At 43.3% G+C, this 25,498-nt stretch overlaps 1 protein-coding gene across 1 annotated transcript in view; it reads right to left on the bottom strand.

The window, feature by feature from the left end:
* The window catches only part of LOC123513030 (calbindin-32-like), a 383,307-nt gene that overhangs the window by 17,625 nt on the left and 340,184 nt on the right, over positions 1 to 25,498 (bottom strand). Inside the window, 5 exon segments of the mRNA XM_045269841.1 lie at positions 2,175 to 2,261; positions 6,845 to 6,868; positions 6,870 to 6,935; positions 9,224 to 9,309; positions 12,449 to 12,612. Coding sequence (XP_045125776.1) covers positions 2,175 to 2,261; positions 6,845 to 6,868; positions 6,870 to 6,935; positions 9,224 to 9,309; positions 12,449 to 12,611 — 426 coding nt within the window. The 5' untranslated portion in view covers position 12,612.

The raw sequence follows: 25,498 nt of genomic DNA, 5'->3' as shown, positions 1-25,498 counted from the left end.
AACAAGGTCACAACTCCTCGATTTACATCCCGTACCTACTCACTGCTAGGTGAACATGGGCTATACGTGAAAGGAGACACACCCAAATATCTCCACTGGTCTGGGGAATCGAACCCCGGTCCTCTGGCTTGTGAAGCCAGCGCTCTAACCACTGAGCTACCGGGCGTGTATGTGTGTGTGTGTGTGTGTGTGTGTGTGTGTGTGTGTGTGTGTGTGTGTGTGTGCAGTAGTAGTAATAGTGGTGGTAATAGTAGTAGTAGTAGTAGTAGTAGTAGTAGTAGTAGTAGTAGTAGTAGTAGTAGTAGTAGTAGTAGTAGTAATAGTAGTTTTAGTAGTAATAATAGTATTAGTAGTAGTGGTAGTATTGGTGATTGAAATAGTAGTAGTAGAGTAGTAGTAGTAATAGTAGTAGTAGTAGTAGTAACAGTAGTAGTAGTGGCAGCAGCAGTAGTAGCAGTGGCAGCAGCAGGAGGGGAACAGAAGTATACAGAGACAGAAGACCTACGAAGGGTGTGGAGTGTGAGGATATGTCGAGGCCTTGGGAGGGGAGAGTTGCCACGACGCCGCTGATGGACTGCCTGGAAGAGAGGGAAGCTCACGGTGTTAGTGGGGACATGGACCGCACATTCAGCACTGACGGAGGGTATCTGTCTGTCTGTCTGTCTGTATGTATGTATGTAGGTCTGTCTGTCCGTATGTATGTATGTCTGTATGTAGGTCTGTCTGTCCGTCGGTATCAGGTATGCAAAAAAATACATATAAAAAGAGAGAAAAAAGTTTCGTTCGCTTTTTTTTTTCTGTTTGTGGAATTGTATTTGTGTATGTATGTATATTTTTTTTATTTATTTATTTTTCAATACTTTTTCTTTTTGGAATTTAATTTACTTGATGTTTTGTCTCTACTGGCTATGTATGCATGTATGTATGTATGTATGTGTGTATGCAAGTATGCGTGTGCAACGTATGTATTACCATTTATTAGTTTTCCCAATGTTTTTTTTTATATGAATGTGCATTGTTGTTGTTATTGTTACTATTATTATTATTATTATTATTATTATTATTATTATTATTATTATTATTATTATTATTATTATTACTGTTGTTATCATTATTAACCCAGTCGTTTATGCGTGATCCTATTGTGTGTGTGTGTGTGTGTGTGTGTGTGTGTGTGTGTGTGTGTGTGTGTGTGTGTGTGTGTGTCCTTGGTGATGGTCTGGCATTCGTCTGTGCGTGCGTCTGTCCGTGTTCCTCCGTCTCTTCACCCTCACGGTAATCCTCTTATCCTTTCCTTATATCCTTCCTCATTTCTTTTGTTATTCTGCACCTCACCTCTATTCCCCTTCCTTCCTTCCTTCCCCTCGTCCCCTGCCAATCACCTCTATTCTTCTTCCTTTCCTACTCCTATTTCCTTCTTCTCTTCTGCAGTATAATATATCCTTCCTTCTCCTTTGTCCTTCACTGCCTCTCTTACTTCTTATCTCGCCCTTCCGTCCATCTTCCTCCTCTGCACACACTCTCCCATGTTTTTCTCTCGCGTTTCTATTCTCCCCCACTTTCTCTCCCAGTGACAACCTTCTCTTTTCCTTCTTCCTCTATTCCCTCGCTCTCCAACTCTCCTTCTCCACCTTTGCCTCCATTTGCCTTTCCAATCTCCCCATCATCACTTCTTGTACACAATCATCATTTTTACTAACTTGTCCTCATTTTTCAGCTTTCTTTCTCTCATACTTCTCTTTTACCCCATCCATCTTTTTCTTTTCGTTCCTTCGTCTAATCCTTTCCCCCTTTCTCTTCCTGCATTCCTCCATTCATCTTTTATACTTTTCTCTTTCCCGTCTTTCTTCTTGTGTCTTTCCTTCTTCTCTCCCATGGGCTTCTTTCTCTCTTCTTATATCTCTCACATTTTCGTGTTTTTCTCTTTTTTCCTAGTCTCCTTCCTAACTTCCATTCCTCTTATTCTATTCTCTCATCTATCCTACACACATCCCTTACTGTTCCCGTCTTTCCTTCCTTCTATCTTTCTCATTCCTATTCTGTTCCCTCCCTGCGTTCCTCAGCATACATCCTCTCACTACAGTCCTTTCTTCTCTCCCTTCTGTCAATTCTGCAGCCTTTATCGCCTAATCAGTGCCGTGGTTCCCTTCCTTCCCTTCTTACCCCAACCTCACCTTCATGAATTCGACGGAGGAGTCCAAGGGGTTGTCGAAACGGAAGAGCAGCAAGAAGTTCTCCTCCATGGGCAGCAGTTGCGCCAGCTGGGAACGAAGCAAGGGTATTGGTGTTAGTGTTGGTGGTAACGGGACACATAGAAACACAAAGGAAGGGCAGGTACTAGTATGACTGTTGGATACTACGAGTGACAGCGAAAAAGTGATTGATTGATTGATAGAGTGAGTGAATGTGAGTGAGAGAGAGAGAGAGAGAGAGAGAGAGAGAGAGAGAGAGAGAGAGAGAGAGAGAGAGAGAGAGAGAGAGAGAGAGAGAGAGAGAGAGAGAGAGAGAGAGAGAGAGAGAGAGAGAGAGAGAGAGAGAGAGAGAGAGAGAGAGAGAGAGAGAGAGAGAGAGAGAGAGAGAGAGAGAGAGAGAAAGAGCAAGTACTTTCTATTGTCTAAGTTCACAGTAGCATGCACGTCTCTCTCTCTCTCTCTCTCTCTCTCTCTCTCTCTCTCTCTCTCTCGCAACCCCGGTATTATGATCTGCATTTTTCAACTATACAGTGGCCTCTTTTATTCCCCCAAACGCACACACACACACACACACACACACACACACACACACACACACACACACACACACACACACACACACAGGTCGAGCCAATCACCACTCACGGTCAGAACAAATAATGCAGTTAATAAATCGAAGAGAGGAGGAGCAGGAGGAGGAGGAGGAGGAGGAGGAGGGAGAGGGACGTTTCTGTTCACTCAACGCCCCTCTTCCTCTTTCCCTCTCTCTCTCTCTCTCTCTCTCTCTCTCTCTCTCTCTCTTGCCCTGCCCCGCCTCGCCCTTCTAACCAGTCAAGGGGAAGCTGTATAAAGGTATTTGTCTTTGATTTCTCTCTCTCTCTCTCTCTCTCTCTCTCTCTCTCTCTCTCTCTCTCTCTCTCTCTGTTTTACGTGGAAGTTAAAACATTGACTCTGGAATGGATTGGGTAAAGAAAGAGATGAAAAAGAGTGGGAGCTATTTTTTGTTTTTATTAGTGTTGGGGTCATATATATGTGAAGATGGGATTGAAAAAGATACGTGAGAAGAAACATTGCAAGGAGGAAAAGGTGGAGGATGAAAGATATACAAGGGATAGATGATGGGATAGTGAGAATTTTATAGCTTTTTTTTTTATTGTGGAAATCTTGGAACGAAAAATATATAGCCAAATATTAGGTTTCTCTCTTTCTGTCTGTTTGTCTCTCTCTGTCTGTCTGTCTCTCTCTCTGTCTGTCTGTCTGTCTGTCTGTCTCTCTCTCTCTCTCTCTCTCTCTCTCTGATCTTCATGCCACACCCTTCTACACGTCTTTTTCTTTTTATCTATGTTTTTTACATTCATTAATTACAAGGCAGGATAAGATTCACATTATAATTGTCTTCACGTGTCTCCTGATAAGTATTTTTTGTAAGGCTGGTCTTCTTAATGTTTAGCTTTTTTTTACGTGAGCTTACAAGAACGTCTAATGGTAAACTCTGGAACTCCCTACCTACTTCTGCATTTCCAACTTCCTGTGACTTGACTTCACTTCAGAAGGAGATTTCAGGACATTTATCCCTTTCTTTTGGCTAACTCTCTCTCTCAGACCTGCAAGGGAACTGGCAACTAAGTGGGCTCTTTTTAAATTTTTGTTGCAGCTTTCCCCTCTTACATGAAAAGTGCTCTCCTAAATTATATCATTTATCTTTTCCTTAATTTGATTCGTTTTGCTAGAGTTCTTCTATGTTTGATGATAGCTTTAAATGCTTCTATTATTTCATCAGTTAGTTTGATGACACACATATGGACCAGATATTCTTTTTTTTTTTCTAGCATTCTCAACTCTATGTGTGAAATTGTCAGCCGGTGAATCTCTTATTTTTCTAAGGTTTTCGAGTGTCCCAATTCATATCGTTATTCAAGTGACTCCTCCCAGTGGCTTTAGTGTTCGTGGCCGCTGAGTGCTTCACTTTATTAATTGGCGATTTTTACCGAATGAAATTTTCAAGACATGTATCCCTTTCTTTTGATTACTCTCTCGGATCTGCACGGGGACTGGCGACTAAATGTGCCTTTTCATTAGCTCATTACGTTGCTTTTGCACTGAAATAAATGTCTGAACTGTTCCAACGCTCCTCTCACTCACTGAAGTCTCTCGCAATTACATCCTGCACTGACATCTCACAACTTCATTACACCGGAAAAATATAACTCGTCACATTTAGAGTTAATTACTCTCATGAATGTGTCTAGAAATGCCAATGAATTATGCTGCATTGTTTAAAGCATCAGCTAGTCAGTCTTCTATTTTTACGTTTCGATAAAATAATGGTCGCAGTGAAAAAAAAATATATATGAAGGAAAGAAAGCCAATAAAAGTGTTAAATTTCAATCAGTCACTCAGATTTTTTCGTCTAGAGTAGAGAAATAAAACGTGAACTCTTTTGTGAATGCGCCTTAATTAAAATACCAACGAAAAACTAATAATAAATCGTTAAAAAGCTTCACCTACTTACTCTTCTCAATTGACGCTTCCATAAATAATTCCAGCAGGAAAAAGAACAAAGTAAAGAACACCAGTAAAAGAGTCAAATACCAATCAATCACTCAGCTTTCCCTCGCACTGTCAAGAAGAGCGGCGCGGTGCAGGGCAGACATCGATACCTGCGCCACTCACAATGCTTCACATCCCCTGCTGCGTCCACTCACTGCCCACTGTCTACCTCGCGCCTCAGCTGCGTATTTAGAAACGCTTTGCTCTCTCACCACTACTTTTCAAAGCCACAGAGATGATTAGCGGGGTTCTCAAGAGTGTTTCTCATGTTAATAATGTAGAAATCTTGTCACTCTGCCTCTTGAACCGTAAAAACACCTTAAAAACTCGTGTAAACTCAAATAAGGCCTATTAAAGTAGTGGAAGTGATGCGCAGATATGTTTGAGAGTACGGGCCTCAATCACCAGAGAAAGTGGTCACCAGGTACAATGGATATACTCACCATAATTGGCAAGAAAGTTGATAATATACGAGAGGTGATGAGCTACTTTATATCAAGAGCACCTTACGTTAGGGACCCTGGATTGCCACGCCCCTCTATCTCTTGTCATTTACAGGCTCGTATTCTCAAACACTTCTGCGCTTCACCACTATTTCAAAATGCTTTATTCAAATATACACGAGTTTTCAAGGTGTTTTTTACGGTTCTAGAGACAGAGTGACTAGATTTATACACAGTTAACTGGAGGAACACTCTTGAGAACCCCGCTAATCATCTCTGTGGCCTTGGAAAAGTCATGGTGAGAGAGCAAAGGGTTTCTGAATACGGACCATAGTATACATATAACTTTCTTCCACCTCCTATTGTTCTTTCTATTCCATCTATATACTTCTCCTTTTGTCTGGTTCTTGCTCACTATATATATTTTTTACTCTGTTTACTATGTGATATAAACTTTTAATTAATTACTCTCTCTGTTAGTTTATTTTCGTATTGTACGCTTCAGTTTTTTTCTTATTTATGTTTCGTTATTTATTTATTTCTTCAATGCATGTTCAATACACTATTCTTTTTTATCTCGACATGTTCAGCTTCTCTATTCTTTTTTTTTTTCACTGCTCGAATTGTTCTTTCCGTGTTTTTACAGTCTTGCTATCCTTTGTCGCTGCAGCCCAGGAAATGATACACAGCTTCCGTTTTCTGCTCTGTTACTCTCTCTCTCTCTCTCTCTCTCTCTCTCTCTCTCTCTCTCACTCTTCAGGGCAAGAGCACGAAGAAAACACAACCGTAAGTCGGCAGAAAACGAAAACACCGAGGTATTATTGCTCTCTCTCTCTCTCTCTCTCTCTCTCTCTCTCTCTCTCTCTCTCTCTCTCTCTCTCTCTCTCTCTCTCTCTCTCAACACCACGAAGGTACATGTGACACACACACACACACACACACACACACACACACACACACACACACACACACACACACACACACACACACACACACACACACACACACACACACACACACACACAAAGGCAGAGAAGCTGGCTCGCCTCAACACAATGACAACAATTACAATAACATTATCAACACCTGCCTCGAATAACAATAGGTAAAATCAGAACTACGCTTGTATTGCTGTCAGTATTGTTAGCTTCAACAGGTAGTAGTAGTAGTAGTAGTAGTAGTAGTAGTAGTAGTAGTAATAGTAATAGCAGTAGTAGTAGTAGTAGTAGTAGTAGTAGTAGTAGTAGTAGTAGTAGTAGTAGTAGTAGTAGTAGTAGTAGTAGTAGTAGTAGTAGTAGTAGTAGTAGTAGTAGTAGTAGTAGTAGTAGTAGTAGTAGTAGTAGTAGTAACAGTAGTAGTAGTAACAGTAATAGTATTTGTTGTTGTCATTGTTGTTGTTCTTGTCATTTTTCATTATTATCATGATTATTATCGCTTCCATTATATCTATAACAACAGCAACAACAACAATTACTACACTACTACTACTCCTGACAGTACTATCACTACCAGTACCATACTACTACTACAACTATCATCATTATCCCTCCTACTCCTTTTCTCCTTACTCCTCCTACTACTACAACAACTACTACTTCTAATACTACCACCACCACCACCACCACCACCACCACCAATACCACTAGGTTGAACACTCACCTCTCGTATTTCAATCTTGCCGTCCTTGGTTATCGTCGTACGCCTCCATAAAACACTCCTTGAGCTCCGCCAGCATGGTATCCGACACAGACTGAAGGAGAGACAGACATTAGCTGTGTGTGTGTGTGTGTGTTGGGAGAGAAGGAGAGGTATAGGGGACATAGGCATAATTCTAAGGGTCATATATCACGATAGGACAAGAAGTAATGAGTTTAACTCCTTTAGTATGGTAACACATTTCCATATTCATTCTGCTTACTACTTGGTGATTTTATACAGCTTCAGAGACTCATGTTGGAATAAATATTGAGAAGATTCTGGCCATTAATCTTCTGGCCTCCATAGATCCTACCTAATGTCAATAAAATGGTCTAATCGTACACACATCGCAAGGTGAAAATGTGTCCTAGTACCTAGTATTGAAGGGGTTAAGCTAAAGAGAGTTTGATTTTAAGAAGATAGAAAGGAATTGGTTCTGAGTGACTGGTTGTGAGATTAATGGATTGGACTCAGTAATCAGTTTGTTAGTGATGAGACATTAGGGTGCTGTTAAATATTATAGACTTATGGATGAGAAGGATAGGTGGAAATATTGTAGATTAGGTACGTTTCATAGATGGAGTGTCACGTAGTTCTTTGTGTGTGTGTGTGTGTGTGTGTGTGTGTGTGTGTGTGTGTGTGTGTGTGTGTGTGTGTGTGTGTGTGTGTGTGTGTGTGTGTGTGTGTGTGTGTGTGTGTGTGTGTGTGTGTGTGTGTGTGTGTGTGTGTGTGTGTGTGTGTGTGTGTGTGTGTGTGTGTGTGTGTGAGCGTGTGTCATCAACGTACGCATGCAATATGGAAATAAGTGTAGACATGAATCTTGCAAGCACCTAAACTATAGATGGACTGTTGCATAATGTAAGAGGAAGGGTCAGAGTCAATCTCTCTCTCTCTCTCTCTCTCTCTCTCTCTCTCTCTCTCTCTCTCTCTCTCTCTCTCTCTCTCTCTCTCTCTCTCTCTCTCTCTCTCTCTCTCTCTCTCTCTCTCTCTCTCTCTCTCTCTCTCTCTCTCTCTCTCTCTCTCTCTCTCTCTCTCTCTCTCTCTCTCTCTCTCTCTCTCTCTCTCTCTCTCTCTCTCTCTCTCTCTCTCTCTCTCTCTCTGTATTCTGCTGTTCTTGTTGCTTTATTTATCAGTTTGCTTGCCTTTGCGTCCTTCTTCCTCTCTCTTTCTTTTCCTCGCTTTCTTTTTCCTATTTCTTTTTCCTTTCATGTCTTCCACACATTTTTCCTCCTTTTCTTTTGTTTAATTTACTTCCTTTCTCCTTTGTCAAGTTGTATTTTTCCTTTACCTAATTTGTCCCTTCCTTCTCCTCCTCTTCTTTTTTTCTTTTACCTAGTTAGTCATATTTCATTTCCTCCTCTGTTTCCTTCCTCTACGCAATCTTTTTTTTCCTTTAATACATTTTCTCACCCTTCCTTTCCATTCTTCTCTCGGTTTCTTCCATCTAGTTAGCCATATCCTTTCTCTTGGTCCTAATCCATCCAGACATTCTCTTACATTCCCTATTCCTCTTCATACTCCTTCCTTACTCCTCTTCCGCCACGTAGCATACCTAAACGTTACTCCCCAAAGCTTCGCATCCTTCCCTTCTGTCTTGCCTTACCGCCTCTCTCGGTTAGTCTAAGAAACCTGACATAATCCAACCTCTTGCCCTTACCTCAACCTCACTTTCATGATACTTCCTCCTCCTCCTCCTCCTTCTCCTCTTTTTCCTTCTCCTCAGCCACCAAGATGCAAATTAACCAAATAAGACAAAGAAGTTACAACAGGTCAGGATATAGTGATAGATCTGAGAAACCAAAGTGCAAATAGAAGTATAAAAATCAGGAGTAGGAGGAAGAGGAGGGGAAGAGGGGAAGGAGGATGAGGGGGAGGAGGAGGAGGAGGAGGAGGAGAAAGGAACTCATGGATGCAGTGGATAAGCTCAAGACAGAAAGATTTTAAGTTGAAACAGTAGAGAAGTGTACGTGTGAAAGAAGAAGTGTGTGTCGCAGTGTGGGAGTTTGGCGAGCACCGTCTGTGACATTCAACTCCCTCTACAAACATTCATCTTCCACTGTAAAAATTCACCACGATCTCTTGAAGCCTGACTCTTCCTGCACTTCTCGTCTGCTCTCTCTTTCCTCCCTTCTCTCCATCGTTCCATCACCATGCACTGTCTCCCCCGTCCTTGCCAGCCCGCCGCTCCCTCAGACACCCATTAGCTCTCATGTCACTTTCACAACAGCTCCCTCAACTTCCTCCTTCATCGCGGCTTATCACTCAAAAGCAGCCACTCCGCCTTGCCAGGAAAGGCCTCCCAGACACCCTCCCTGTCCCCGCTACTACCTGTCGACTCACCTCTGATCCGGAGTCGTTAGTATTCACAGAAGAGACGAACTCCTTGAGGAACCCGTCCAACTCGGAGCCCTCGATGTAGCCGTTGCCTGGAAATAGAATCACGTAATAGTATACTCAAGGCTTACCATCTCCCAGCAAGGCGCCTTCTGGGTAAAGCAGCTCAGGCCTGGCACACAGAAGGAAGAATATTCTTAAATTATGGAAAGAAAGAAGGGAGAAAAGAAAAGCGTCAAGAAAAATGAACATATTAATCCTCAGCATACTAAACTTCCTGAAAAATACCGAGACAAGAAACAACGTCCATATTGAATATTGCCTATATTACTGACAAGGCACCATGGTGAGTGTGTCCTTCCCGTGCAGCCGTGCAGCTCTTGTCACCTTCCCATGTGGGCAAGAGGCAGTGTTGTCTTAGACACTGAGAAGAAAAGGAGGTGCGGCAATGACATTAACTGCCAATAGATGCACAAGAAAGAGACGAAGCGATTCTTTCTATATGCAAATAGAGTTGTGTCTGGCCCGGGGAGGATGGATGGCGAGATGGCGGGGCGCTGCAGGCCTCTACGCTGAACTTGTCTACATGCAAGTCGCTGCGAGGTATTGTCTGTGTCCAGTTCCTTCTGCACCATCCAAGTAGTCGTGGAGTGTTGTCAGCAGCGCAGGCAATGGTGGTAGTGATGGTCCACTTACGTGGCTCCCACGCTGCCGTTTCCTATCACTATATGTGTCCATGGATTTGCTCATCATCTTCAGCGGTGCTTGCCACACGCTGGCCCTGACAGGACATCCACTTTAGATGCAGTGTCCCGAAGGATACACCGAACTTTGACAGGACCAGCTCAGCTTCATAACTACTCGCCGCGGCCAGCCTGGAGGCGGTACACACTCCACGCCACCAACACTCAGATCAACGGACGCTTGAGCATGACTGCAGCCACTCTGCCGAGACACCACGCCACTCAACACACGGCAGGGGGACAATGGCTTAGTGCACATTATGTCTACACCGTAAAACAAGTACATAGACTGGCAGATTGATAGGTAGATAAACAGACATATAGAGAGATAAATAGATGAATATATATTTGTATATATATATATATATATATATATATATATATATATATATATATATATATATATATATATATATATATATATATATATATATATATATATATATATATATATATATATATATATAGAGAAGAGAGAGAGAGAGAGAGAGAGAGAGAGAGAGAGAGAGAGAGAGAGAGAGAGAGAGAGAGAGAGAGAGAGAGAGAGAGAGAGAGAGAGAGAGAGAGAGAGAGAGAGAGAGAGAGAGAGAGAGAGAGAGAGAGAGAGAGAGAGAGAGAGAGAGAGAGAGAGAGAGAGAGAGAGAGAGAGAGAGAGAGAGAGAGAGAGAGAGAGAGAGAGAGAGAGATAGGGGGGAATGGTTTTATTCTTCTAATGCTAATATCAATTAAGTGACTAAATGCCGTCAGTAAAGCGATCCGTCCTTCAGCATACACAGATTTTCAATTACTGGGTGGAAATTAAAATTTCAATTGTCTAATTATCGATGCCTGTCTCTCCATGTCTCTGTCTGTCACAGCACTTTGGCTGACAGCTCCCAATACGGCTCGTGTCCGCAACAAATATTCACTCATGTGGGCCCAAACAAAGGCTATAATCTATTTTACTATGAAAGAAAGCTTATGTCCTCCAAGAGAGGAGGCGAGGAGAACGCAACCGTAGTGGGGACGCACTGTGGCGTGAGTTTACAGGAGAGTTCAGTTAGTTTGTTAGTGCCTCAGTCTGCACCCTGCACCTTGCACCCTACATGCTGCACCCTGCACTAACCATCCGAGTGTACTGTATGCCCTGTACCCTGTGGCTACCACCCTGCGCCGCGCACCTTGCATCCTGCACCGGCCCTCTTGCGAATAAACAAAGAGTGATGGGAATCTAGAGCATAAAGCTGACACTAAGTTATAATTTATATTAAGAACTTAAAGGTGCGCAGCCTCACCAACCGACGGACCTTGCCCTCCGCCACCGCTGCCTCTGCCTGCACCACCTCCCTCGCCCTGGCTCCCGCCCCCAACTACCTGCTGCCACCCTTCCGTCACACCAGCTTCCGGGACTCTCACAAATGTTTACTCGTACTTCTTGTTCCCTTCCGAGACATTATGTGTCCTGCAGCTATTTTGAGAAACAGGATATTTTTAGCCTGCTTACATATGCTTTTTCCGACACACATTTTTCGTATAATTTCACTCTGAGCAGGCGTGTACTAGTGGGCAGACGGGGCGCTGGGTGGACGAGAGGTGAGGGAGGAGCAAAGAGACAAATGACGTGGTATTTGGCAGCTTAGCAGGTCCCTTCATGGCATGGTACTGGAGTCAAGTCGTCAATCAGGCTGTTGCCATATGCACTGAGTATGAAGGGAAGCGTATATCCAATGGCACCTCCTCACTGTTCCCTCCATCTTCATTGATACAACTCCCCACATCTCGGTCACTTCAGTTTGCATGGCGTCATGACAGCGCACTCTCCACAGCTCTACCTTCATCGGTTAACTCGTAAAGGGGAGAAGGAGACAAGGCAAGCAGTGATCAGGTTTTAGTGAGGCGACCAATACTAGACTGGTGTTATGGACGCGACGAGGACAACAAGGTGAAGTGGATACTCGATGGAAAACTTTTATCTTTACATCAGCATAGTTAACAAGGAATAAAAAGAAAACTCAAAAGATAGTATCAGGAAACACAAGGGAAATATCACAAGGAGAGGACGGAAAAGGTAAGCAGGTTTTAATTCAGCAGCGAACCTTTCCAGCGAAGCGAAGTGAAGTGTTTGATTTCCTTCTATTAAAGAGAATAATAAACTGAAATATTTAGTGAGGTAATAAAATCTCTCTCTCTCTCTCTCTCTCTCTCTCTCTCTCTCTCTCTCTCTCTCTCTCTCTCTCTCTCTCTCTCTCTCTCTCTCTCTCTCTCTCTCTCTCTCTCTCTCTCTCTCTCTCTCTCTCTCTCTCTCTCTCTCTCTCTCTCTCTCTTCTGTATTCATCCTGTAGTTCACAAGTAGTAGGAAATAGTCAATAAATACAAACAGGTCTCCTGGTTTCTATTATTTTCTTCTCTCTCTCTTCTCTCTCTCTCTCTCTCTCTCTCTCTCTCTCTCTCTCTCTCTCTCTCTCTCTCTCTCTCTCTCTCTCTCTCTCTCTCTCTTTCTCTCACTCACCGTCAGCATCGTAGTGGCTCCACACCTCCATGAACTGGTTGGCGGTCAGCTTCTTCAGTTCACGAGACTCATCGTCCCGGAACTGCCGCATGAAATTGTTGCACTTCTGCTGAGAGTTCATCTTCCTCTCGTAGTCTGTCAAACCGTCAGGACCAACTGCCATACTGCGGGGGGAGGAGAGCACGCCATTAGAGACTGTGTTCAGGAATGGAAGGATTATAATGAAATGGATAAGAAAAGACACTGGAACGACTTATATATATTTGGAGACTCGAGGCAGCTCACAGGTTATCTCGGTGGGTCGATGGGTTGTTCAGGAAAATAGGGACAAAATTGTATAAGTTTTGAGTGACTACGTGGTGTGTGAGAGAGAGAGAGAGAGAGAGAGAGAGAGAGAGAGAGAGAGAGAGAGAGAGAGAGAGAGAGAGAGAGAGAGAGAGAGAGAGAGAGAGAGAGAGAGAGAGAGAGAGAGAGAGAGAGAGAGAGAGAGAGAGAGAGAGAGAGAGAGAGAGAGAGAGAGAGAGAGAGAGAGAGAGAGAGAGAGAGAGAGAGAGAGAGAGAGAGAGAGAGAGAGAGAGAGAGAGAGAGAGAGAGAGAGAGAGAGAGAGAGAGAACAAAACGATTTCTCCCCACAAAATAAAGAAAATAAACCATTGAGGTGGTGGCAATAGACAGACCAGCAGAATTGAGTCATCACTGTAACATTCCAACGATGAATTGAAGGAGAAAACAATGACAAAATACAATGCACGCTGCTGCTGCTGCTGGTGGTGGTGGTGGCGGCGCATAACTCACCACCACCACCACCGTCACACCCACCACCTCGTGTCCAGACCTCATTACTTATGGCCGTATTTTTTACCCTGTGATATTACGAGTCAGAGTTTCAAGTGTTGCAAACCAAGGTGTAATTTGCGTCAGTGTATCGATTTTCCAAAGAGAGGATAAGGGAGGGTCACAAGGAACGAGGAAGGCAGTGTGAGGAATGTGAAGGTGAAGGAAGCAGTGTTTTGATAGTGAGGTGAACAGGTGTATGGATAATGAAGGCTGGCATAAAGATAAGGTGAGAAGGAAGGAAATGGGGTGAAGAGGGTGATGGGGAAGACGTAAGGTTGCAGAAAACACTATTGGGTAAGAGAAAAGGGAGGAAGGTGAAGAGAGTAATGAGTGGTGGGGAGGGGGCAGGCATAGGGTAGGTAGGGAGGCGGCAGAGAGAAGGATGAGGGAGCAGTGGTAAGGAAATCATCAACTTAGGAGGGTGATGCGGACACGAATGGGTAAGAGAAAAGGAAGGAAGGTATGGGGAGTAATGGGTGGGGGACAGATGTGAGGTAGGTAGGGAGGCAGGTGAGAGGAGGATGAGGTAACAGTAGTGAGAAAGTGATGAACGCAGGACACGAATGGGCAAGGGGAAAGGAAGGAAAGTGTGAGGAGTAATGAGTGGGAGACAGGAATTAGGTAGGTAGGGAGGCAGGCGAGAGGAGGATGACGGAGCAGTGGTGAGAAAGTGATCAAGGCAGGAGTCAATCTGGTCGCGTCTTATCGCTGTGAGTGGTGCGCTTGAGGCACTAATGATGCTCGCTATCTCGCTAATAAACACTGCGCGATAACAACACGTAACGCAAGCTAAATATATAGACAAGTGTACGTAACATATATATTCTTTCCTTTTAAAACTACAAAAAATTAATAATATTTCGAGGTTTTCTAGAATACGAGATGGCTTCTCCTTTGAAGACTTGCACCTTTTCTATACGGAGCAGCGCCAGCGGGTCTCCTTCCACTCATACATATATATCGAGTCTTGCGCCGCCTCCGTGCGTGCCTGAATAAATAAAACCTAGACGCGGGGGAGGCGGTGGCCAGAGGCGTCTTGGTGCAAGGAGCGTGTTTGCTTCAGGAGCTTGGCGCTACAGAAATAAAGACGCAAGAGTAATGAGAAGCAGAAGCACATCCAGACCAGAGTAATTAAACAAATAGTGAGAACTGTATGAAAACTCTTTCACTGCGATAAGCCAACAATTCACGACACTATGAGATATGTAGGTAATCTTTATAACCACGTGAAAGAAAGAAGAGGATGAAGAGAATAGATTTTGTCATTTCCAGTCCGTGTAATATTTGAAGGAAACTAAACAATAATCTTCCTGCAGTTAAGTAAAAGTGTGTAAGTGTAAACATCATAAGAGAAGCGAGAAGATCCTTAAAAAAAAGCGAGGAATCTAAATACTAATCTGGTAGGAATGTCAGGAGAAAAATGATAACTGCAAACATAATAGGAGAGACGAAAACGATGTGTGTGTGTGTGTGTGTGTGTGTGTGTGTGTGTGTGTGTGTGTGTGTGTGTGTGTGTAGTCGTGGTAACATATCACAACACACATACACACTTAAAAGCAATTTCATCTTTCACTTCATACCATCAACATAAGCAAGAACTAGGAAGAGAAAGAAGACAAACGGTGCTGGGCCAGACATGACACACGAGGGATGCACGCAACCCTCACAGCAGACAGGAAGCAGGAAGGAAGGAAGGGAGGGGGCGCTTTGCATCCTCGACAAACTACTAAGAAGATTCCCTGAGCAGCGAGACAGGTATGATGACTTTAGTTCTCCTTTCGTTCATGTAAATCTTCCCTTTTCTACTTCACGTTTTCTTTAAATGCAAGTTACAGTTTACGACACCAATAGCCAAAGTGAAAAGAAACTATCTGGGAATACCTGATTGAAAATACACGAGAGTAAAAGAACAAAGGCTCAGATACTTGATTATTTGAGAAAAAAAAAAGAAACTAAAGGAAAGGAACAGGAAAACTGAAAGAGTAAAGGTTGTGTGATGTGACAAACTAGTGAGAAAAGTAGATGTTGCAGACTGTAAGGAGACTGGCAACTGAGTGGGCCTTTTTTTTTATATATTTTTGTGTCTCTTGGCCCGTTCTTCTCTTACTTAAAAAAAAAAAAAAGTGATGGGAAGAAAGACTGTAAGGTAAGCTTGAAGTGAAGTCAGTAGGATTGATGACTCTTCACAATACTCGTCAATTTTGGCTGTAAGATCGGCTGCCCTTCGTGAATATTACAGTTATGAACACACACGCTTCGATAGCAGTGAGCCGCGGGAATGTTTGCTCAATGCGTCAGTTTGTAATGCCGCATTGATATCCGATAGGAAAGTATGCTTACATTTTTAACTGATAGCGGAATGATTAAATATCTCTCTCTCTCTCTCTCTCTCTCTCTCTCTCTCTCTCTCTCTCTCTCTCTCTCTCTCTCTCTCTAATTTTGGTACTTTTTAATTTCTTCTTCTCTTTCTTCTTCCACCACAGCTTCCTCCTTCTCTTCCTGCTCCTCCAACTTTTCCTCCACTCCTTTCCTCGCATCCTTCCCTTCCAGATTTGAGCGTCCCACATAAAGGCGCCTCTCCTCCCCGGGGCTCAAGACGCTTTTCTCGGACACTTCCACAAAAGCCTCTTCCGCCGCCCACACAAAAAAGGAAAGGTACAAAAGCAAATAAAACTCCACCAGGGACGCCGGACTGCAGGCTTTCTTGGTCCAGGACTCTTCCTTTAAGCTTCTTCCCACAGGCGTCGCGGAAGGAAAGATAACGGTTTCTCTCTCTCTCTCTCTCTCTCTCTCTCTCTCTCTCTCTCTCTCTCTCTCTCTCTCTCTCTCTCTCTCTCTCTCTCTCTCTCTCTCTCTCTCTCTCTCTCTCTCTCTCTCTCTCTCTCTCTCTCTCTCTTTTTGCTGTCTTCAGGCAATGGGTGGCTGCGATGCGTGACGGCAGCAGACAAGAGGTTTTGTTTCATTATGTCCCGCGGGAGTAAGTGGGTGGTGTGTCGGCCACAAGGTGACGCCCGCCACGCTGCCTCACCTTGCCTCGCGCTGCCTTGTTTGCTTCAGCAAAACAGTACAGCCTCTGGGATACCGTGGCCGTCCTCAGACTGTAGCAGGCGGCGTGACGTGTCCTGTCCTGCTGCTCACTTACTTTCTGATAACTCATCGTAGTGTTGTCCTCTCGTGCTAAGTTTGAACCACTATGTTAATGAACCGTCTCTTCGGTAAGAGTAATGATTGTAATTACTGGTATAATGAACAGTTATTTTTACTTCAACACGTGAGCCATGAAAGCCATGATGAATCACGTCCTTTATCATCTAAAAAAACTCACTGACAGGTCTATGTAAGCACCAAGTCAATACTATTCCTTAGAACTATTCACGTGAGTGGCTGAGCCAAGCATCAGGCAGACTTGACGGCAGTGTGTCCAGTCTTACATGGGCTGCAGGGGTGATCCGGCTCAGGTAAGGCTCTACTGGCGGTGGGTGAGGTGACTCTCGCTGGTGCTGTAATCCACATCACCAAGGACTGGCCTTCGTTAAAGTTTTCATTCATCTTGACGTCTGATGACGCATTTTGTGAGGCGAGAGTCATCACTAAAGAGGCATGCGCAGCGGTGAGAGGGAACCAGTGCTAAATGAGTCACTTCAGTCTGGAGACGTGAAGCTTTCAATCCCCCAAAAAGTTGGCCCACTTTTATTCCATTTTTTCATGGTGAAATTATGATTCACAACCTATCAAATCCCGACACGACACATTATTTACATTTTACTTTATCCTCGCCAAAACACAAGTTAGTAGCATCTTCACTCCTTCGTCTCTTTCACTGGCAAAGTTACGAGCAGCCTCTCCTCTTTTTTTTTTTCGATTCGTAAGTCCGAAAGTTTTCGAACGGAGGAATATCAAAAGGTCTCAGAAGTAAATTAACTCTTTTTGAAACATATCTTTTGCTTTCTTGCTTTCGAGAACTGCCAAACTTTTCAAAGGAAAAATGTAATCTTTAGCCAGTCTTCCTCTGCAGGAAAAGACAAAATAATTCTGAGGCACATATTGGTGTTCAGGGTGCTGGTCATTTTCCACCAACGCACCAAAGCTTGAAGTGGGTGGAAAACTGTGGACGCAAAGCCTGCCTGTGGGCAGGGAAAGTATTTTCTAAGTTCCTCCATGACAAACGCACGACGGCCCCCCAGCCTCGCTCAATGTCCCATCCTCACCAGTACAAATCCAGACTCACTAAAACCATTGGGGAAAAGTTATGGACATAAACCTGACCAAATAAAATATATGTATTTTTTCATAGAAGCGACGTTGCAGGCCATTCTATTTATCTTCCGTTATTCCAACATGAGCAATGACAAACTTTTCACTCTATATTTTTATTCTGCAGAGTGTGCTAAGGTTCACGGCCCTTAATCGTGATTTTACATTACTTTTGTAATTGTGAAACATTTTCTTAGGACTGCAGTTTGTTTGGTACCGTAAGAGATCTAAGAGGAGATGTCTGTGCAAACATCAACGGTGTAAAAGCGCAGTTCAGCTGCTAACTCTCGAGGTGCAGGTGTGCTTGACTCACTAGAACTTTGCTTGGGGATGTGCTGACGTTAGCTACGGTTCCTGCTTGTACAAACAGAAAGCCTGCGTTACAAGCTATTATGGAAAAGTAAGTATGAGACATTTTCACGTCTATCGTACAATTGTCCTCAGATTCCATCAAATATGTAGACCATGAGCCTGAACAACAGAGTAACTTTGTGTATGAGCGCCAGTACAATCTTTGCCTCACCTCGCACAGCGTCACGCATTGTGCTTCTGTGTTCTGGGTGCGTCAGCCGCCACTCAGTAACAACCCGGTAAGGCGCGCTGCATGCTCAGTCCTTGATATTTCTAACATATTTTTTCTCACGGGAACATTTTCACATTTGTAAAATTACTATTACAAGAGTTCGATATTTGACGCGAACTTCAACATAAAATTCTACTCCTTCACAATAATTAGAGCTTGCATAATGCAACGGCCGATGGTGGGGGAGCTTCAGGCCGGGTTTCACCGATGCCGCCTGTCAGTATTAATTTTGTGCCCAATTGAAAAATAAGTCGCTGACTTCTTGGTTGCCCGTTCTAAATTTATACCCGGCACGTCTGATATTACAACATGCAAGGGAGGCTGCGGAGCGAGGCTGCCCGAGTGGCGTTAAAGGTGCACCACGTGAACGATGCGCGCTCCAATAACTTGGCTTTTGCGGGAGGTCAGGGTGTGTCCCAGCCACGGCCGCGCGGCGCCTCCCAGGGTGCCACCGGGGCCTTGACCAATGGAGAAGATACAAGTGTGCGTTATCAGAAATAATAATGATAACAATAATAACAATAACAATGATAATAACAATAATAATGGTAATCATCATCATCATCATCATCCTGTACATATATTACAGGCCACGCCAGGAGACTTTATCTCCATCACTAATTACGCATATAATCTGTTTGGCGTTTGACGGACGCACTCAGTGAGCCAAGAGTGACGGGGAAATAAGGCACACTCGCGAACACCATTACTTACCCTTCAAATTAATACTTGATATATATAGAGAACACAAAATATAAGCATGCGACAGATACTCGTCCCTAAACGCCACATTTCGTTACTGCTTCCCCTTTACCAGCACGCCACCTGGCCCTGCATCAGGCCCCACACCAGCCAGCGAAACACGACTCCATCCCTGAAAAAAAGCTAGCACCGTCTTATTTATGGAGTACTTTTCCCTCCTCTTCCCAGTTCCACTCGTAAGCCTGCCTGTGGATCGCTGTAAATCCAAAACCGGTGACACGTATAGAATGGTATGGGAATGTTGGAGAGCAAGATTTGGATCGTATCTCTGTAATTCGTTTTCTTCGGTCTCGTTGAAGGTATGGCTGCCTCACCCTTGTATTTCCTATTTGGGTACATGTGTTGCTCACGTGTTCGCTTCCTTTCTCCTATTGATAGCTTTGTTTGTATTTTATTATATAGTTCACAGTTATTCGTATTATTCTGTCCTTGATTTCTTTATCATTTATTTTATTATCATTGAAGATAAAACCACAATACACAGGAGAATGACCGTCATTAATCTTTCCTAGTAATATGACAACGCTTAGGAAATACGAAGAATATGCGAGTCAGGATGTGCCGTGCAGTGGCACGAGGCACTGGTCGATGGCAGGGCTGGATAGAGCCAAACCTCGGCTGAATGTATATGAAGATTGTAAATATCACACACCAAAAACTTTGCCACAGAAAGTTTCCTACGTATATTGAAAGTAATATCTTGGCTCGCTCTTTCCCTTTCCGGTCTTCCTATGCTGCCTTCCTCTCCCTCCCAGCTCGCCTCGCTCTTCACCAGTAAACGGGCTCCCTTCCATGCTCTTGTCTTCCTAGCAGTACACCACCAACTTCCCCTTTCCATCTCCTCTCCCTGCCAGTACATCACAGTCACTCTCTCAAACTGAACATTATATCTTTTCCCCTCCAGTTTCCTTTCCCCGACACCAGACGAAAGCCTTCCTCCCTTCCAAGCAGAATATCAAACCTTTCTCATTCTCTATTCTCTCTAGTACACCACACTTCTCCTACTGAACTGAATATCATATCCTTTCCTCTCCTGTCACCAGCATACTCTTCGTCTCTTCACTCCCACCACTACACACACACAAACATAAACACAACACACACACACACACACACACACACACACACACACACACACACACACACACACACACACACACACACACACACACACTAGTTAATCCTAATACTCTGGTACATATAATTTTACAGTACGCAAACTCATTTCTTTCCACTTCAAGTCTTATCCCTAACAACGTGTACCTGCAATATCTCCTAAACCGCATTTCTTTTTATTTCCCGTAAGGCAGGATACGATCAGTGAAGGGAAATAGAGTTGATCAAAATGTGTCTCTTGCGGAATGTTAAATATGTAAATTCTTGATAAAATGTAATATAGTTAACTTTATTTTTTTTATCATTAACGCACCACGAGTGAAGATAAGAACTTATGTGGCTGTGATGATGATGAAAAGAAAAAGAGGGAAGAGGAGAAAGAGGATGGGGAGTAAGAGGAGGATGAGGAGGAGGAAGAGGAGGAAGAGGAAGAGGAGGAGGAGGAGGAGGAGGAGGAGGAGGAGGAGGAGGAGGAGGAGGAGGAGGAGGAGGAGGAGGAGGAGGAGAAGGAGGTGGAACTGGAGGTGGAGGTGGAGGAAGACAGGGAGGAGGAGGAGAAGGAAGAGAAGGAGGAGGACAAACAGGAAGATAAAAAGGACGAGAAAGAAAATTAAAAGAGGGATTATTATTATTATCATTATTATTATCATCATCATTATTATCATTATTATTATTGTTTTTGGTAGTAGTAGTAGTAGTAGTACAAGTATTAGTAGTAGAAGTAGTAGTAGCAGTAGCAGCAGCAAAAGTAGTAAAGAGAGAAGAAGGAGAAATGTGTGACGGGGCTACGATGGCAAAAGGGAATGGATAGAGTTAGCGCCTCCCTCTTAGCTCAGGGTTCAAAGGCCTCCACTCTCTCTACTCCTGTCTTTCCATTGCGATCAGTCAGGCAGTAGACGTTGTTATCTTTCCCTCATAGACCAGCAAGAGGTGTCTCAATCAATCTCTGGCAACTCACTCCATAATAGTAAGTGAAATATGGTCTGATTGTACCGTAGACTTTTAAAGTGCTGTAATACAAAAGCTCAGGCATCATAACACAAAAAGCCCGGAAAAGAAAACTTAGAACACTACAATTTTATCAATAATATTGTGCAATAATAAACTGAATAGAGAAAGAGACCATCAATATCATAAGTCCTCAATAGAGGAAATCCAAGTGGCGGCATGGAGGAGAGAAAAACTAAATTCAAAATGAGAAACAGAATCCTAAGCTATTTTTTGTACGAGTAAGCTTTTGCCAAGAGTTTCAGCATCACAAGGTGGAAAGAAGAGAGATAAGCTGGCTGAGCAGACTTTCATGAATAGATTAATAGTTAAGTCGAATTGTCATCTGATAAAAAGAATGAAATAAAAAACCCCTCCCTTTAGCAGTATTTAAACACTCGCTTGAAAATATACTGAGAAACTCCTTGATATGTAATAAGGGAAACTATTTACATATTTAATGCAATAAGTAAACTAAGAGGGACATACATATGTATATATATATATATATATATATATATATATATATATATATATATATATATATATATATATATATATATATATATATAGAGAGAGAGAGAGAGAGAGAGAGAGAGAGAGAGAGAGAGAGAGAGAGAGAGAGAGAGAGAGAGAGAGAGAGAGAGAGAGAGAGAGAGAGAGAGAGAGAGAGAGAGAGAGAGAGAGAGAGAGAGAGAGAGAGAGAGAGAGAGAGAGAGAGAGAGAGAGAGAGAGAGAGAGAGAGAGAGAGAGAGAGAGAGAGAGAGAGAGAGAGAGAGAGAGAGAGAGAGAGAGAGAGAGAGAGAGAGAGAGAGAGAGAGAGAGAGAGAGAGAGAGAGAGAGAGAGAGAGAGAGAGAGAGAGAGAGAGAGAGAGAGAGAGAGAGAGAGAGAGAGAGAGAGAGAGAGAGAGAGAGAGAGAGAGAGAGAGAGAGAGAGAGAGAGAGAGAGAGAAGTTGGAGGTGAGTGGCTACGAGTTAGTGAATTCGCGAGAGTTAAGAGAAGTCGTAAATTTTTGCTGTCTGCAGAAAATTATCTTCGCCTCACAAGTTTCCGTGGTTGCGTGACACACCTGCAGCCACACGAGCGTGACGTGACTTGCGCATTTCACTAAATTAATTCCTTCAGTATCATGACGCATTTTATTTGGTGATTTTATAAAGCTTCATAAACTCAAAAAGAGAACAGAAATAGAGAAGACTTTGGTCACTAATCATATGCATCCATACACCCTTCTTAATGTCAATAAAATGGTATAATCGTACACAAATTTCTAGGTAAAAATCCGTTCCAGTACTGAATGGATTAAAAAAACATGAACTGGAGCAGAATTCACCTCGTTTTTGTCCAAGGAGGGAAGTCACCTCCATTCTCATTCTTTTTTTGTAGGTTGCGTGTGAGACTGCACTCAGGACATGCAGGGCCGCTTTGGTGCATCAACTGTTACTTCTATGCGTGTACCTTCACTCTACGAGGCTCGTGCTGGCCACTTTACTTGATTTGCTACTCAGAAAAGTATTTAATCACTTGAGTACCATGACGCATTTCTATAAACATTTTGCTTACCATTTGGTGATTTTATACAGCTTCAGAAACTTTTGTAGGTGATTAAAATAGTGAAGACTTTGGTCATTAATCTTCTGACCTCCATAGACCCTTCCTAAAGTCAATGAAGTGGTCTAACGATACACGAATCCCAAGGTAGAAATATGTCTCAGTACTGAAGGGGGTTAAATATATATAAGATGAATAAATGTGATGTTTGGGGAATGATCGTAATGAATACAAATTTCTAGTGTGCTTGTACGTAACAATGTAATCTATATATGCACTGTCCATCATTCATCGCTCTCATTGAATCTTATCTAATCTTCTCTTTTTCCAATTCATTTTTTATATCCTCTTTTTTAATGTATTACTATCAAGCTTTATCATTTTACCATTTTTTTCTTGTTTTTATTTCTAACTCCAAAAGATCACTCTTGTATTATTTTTCATCACATCTCAACACCTAAAGCCGATCCACTGTTTTTTTTTTATCTAGTGAATAAAAACAGAAAAAGGCCTCAATCTTCTGTACACTGTTACGGTGGTCGCACCTTTAGTGTTATACCCTCTGTTTACTGGCGAGGGAGAATACAGAGAAGATTTACTGGTACTGAATTAGTTGCCTTAGTTCCCAGCATTCTATTTACTATTCTGTTTGCCTGCCAGTCTGTTAAGCAGTCTGTTTCTGTGAAAATGTCTGCAGGTTTGAAAGGCTCCTAGTTAGAAAACTTTCCTCAATGGTTTAATTCTCTTAGTCTCCTTTAATGCCCTCACTTAATTGCTTTACCTTTCTCTCTTCTGTATGTCTTACTCTTGTCTTACTCTTGTCCCACACACACACACACACACACACACACACACACACACACACACACACACACACACACACACACACACACACACACACACACACACACACACACACACACACACACACACACACAGATAGAGAGAGAGAGACATGTACTGTATTGATCTGTCAGGTTGTTCAGACTTCACATGCTTCCCCTTTTATTTCATTACTGTACCGTGAACCTCCAGTTATCCTCAATAAATGTATGTTGCGCGGACATGACCTGCGTGGCGATGAGAATGAATGGCACTGGGCTTGGAGGAGAGTTAACACTGCACACACACACACACACACACACACACACACACACACACCCGCTGGTTGGAGTTTCGTCGTTGGCTGGATTGGAGGGCTTGTGTCTGGCCGGCGGGAGCTGCTTACTTTTGGCCCAATCGGGTGGAAGTGTGAAAGTGTTGTGCTCAGGGCGGAGTGACGCGGCGAGGCTAAGGTGACAAGGCCGGTTAAAAGGACAGGCGGAAATGCACTTCAAAAAAGGTTGCAAGTCCTTCCCTGGTGAACGTGATCTCCGCCACTCAGCACTCTCTCACTCTCACTGCTCGGTGCAAACAGCGTTACGTGTTTTGCAGGTGTTTCTTTAGAGGAGACTGCCGTGTCATCGCCTCTAGCTGCCCAGGAAATAGAATCTCTCTCCCAGTAGTTCGTGTCCTTTCTTTGTTATCTGTTCCACGGCTTTTACTCCTGGCTCTTTTTTGCTACGATTTTTTTCTATACTTTCTACTCTTTCTTTTCCACAATCGTCCACTTGCTTTTACTAGAAACACTACATGCTCAGCTTTCATCACATTTCTGTTTCGTTACCATTTCTGTAGATGTTTATTCTCTACGTTCTTCTCTGTGCTACTCTATTCGCTATGGTATCTCGCAGGGTGGCATCAAGTAGTGTTCTCGGAAGTCACACCCATTCTCCAGGAAGACACATCCGGACCAGAATAAGTCCACAAACTTCCCTAATTTCACTGCTTTTGCCACTAAAAAAAACGGAGGACACCAGCTGCTTTCACGATGCACACCTCATCACCTTCACATCTCGAGCTAAAGAGAAAAGACATTGTGCTTCTAATACTAAAAAGCCAACGAAACCATTTAATTTTATACGTATTTTTTTCTTATTGCAACATAAGAAAGTAGTTGAGGCTGAGCCTTTACTGTTTTCTCACTGGTGCTGTTTGCGTCTGTTGACGTACTCGGTTTTAACATGAACCATTACCATACTGCATGTGTTTCATCCCTGCTCCAATGTTCCCTGACACTCCGCAGGACTGTTAGGGATGGGTGAGTGACGGGAGGTGAGGAGGGTGAGTGGGAGGAGAGCCAGGATGACTAAGTTTCCAAGATTTCGCAAACTCTGAACTCTGATAATTACCTCGCTGTTCCATGTCGGGTTTTTCTTCAGCACTACACGACTCAGCCACTTTTGCCTTCCACTGCCAAGGTTGCCATCACCGACGTATTAATCTGCACCTCCGGCGGGTAATAACTTCCCCTCATACGTCCATTGCTATTCTTTTACTCTCAGCTGAATGGCTATGAGTGTTCTCGTGTGCTCCAGCTCGGTAATGAAAGTCCATGTTGTCGAACCGCACCGAGTGATAAGATCTCACAGGCTCCCGGGACTCAGACTATTGCTATCGTAAAAACAATGTTCGTCACGGCAAACTTGGTAGCAATGTCCCTTTTATTACTGCCATATATGTACTTCTGGCTGCAAGACACTGCTGGGACGTGGAAAGGAGACACGAGAGACAAACAAGGCGAGGAGGCGAGGCGAGGCAAGACTGGGTGAAGGGAAAGCGAAATAGTGAGGGAAACTGATGTAAGATTGATAGGAAGCTTGATGAGAGAGAGAGAGAGAGAGAGAGAGAGAGAGAGAGAGAGAGAGAGAGAGAGAGAGAGAGAGAGAGAGAGAGAGAGAGAGAGAGAGAGAGAGAGAGAGAGAGAGAGAGAGAGAGAGAGAGAGAGAGAGAGAGAGAGAGAGAGAGAGAGAGAGAGAGAGAGAGAGAGAGAGAGAGAGAGAGAGAGAGAGAGAGAGAGAGAGAGAGAGAGAGAGAGAGAGAGAGAGAGAGAGAGAGAGAGAGAGAGAGAGAGAGAGAG

Source organism: Portunus trituberculatus, chromosome 35, assembly GCF_017591435.1.
Source record: "Portunus trituberculatus isolate SZX2019 chromosome 35, ASM1759143v1, whole genome shotgun sequence".
Taxonomy (NCBI): Eukaryota; Metazoa; Arthropoda; class Malacostraca; order Decapoda; family Portunidae; genus Portunus; species Portunus trituberculatus.
This window is presented reverse-complemented; position numbering and strand designations above follow the sequence as displayed.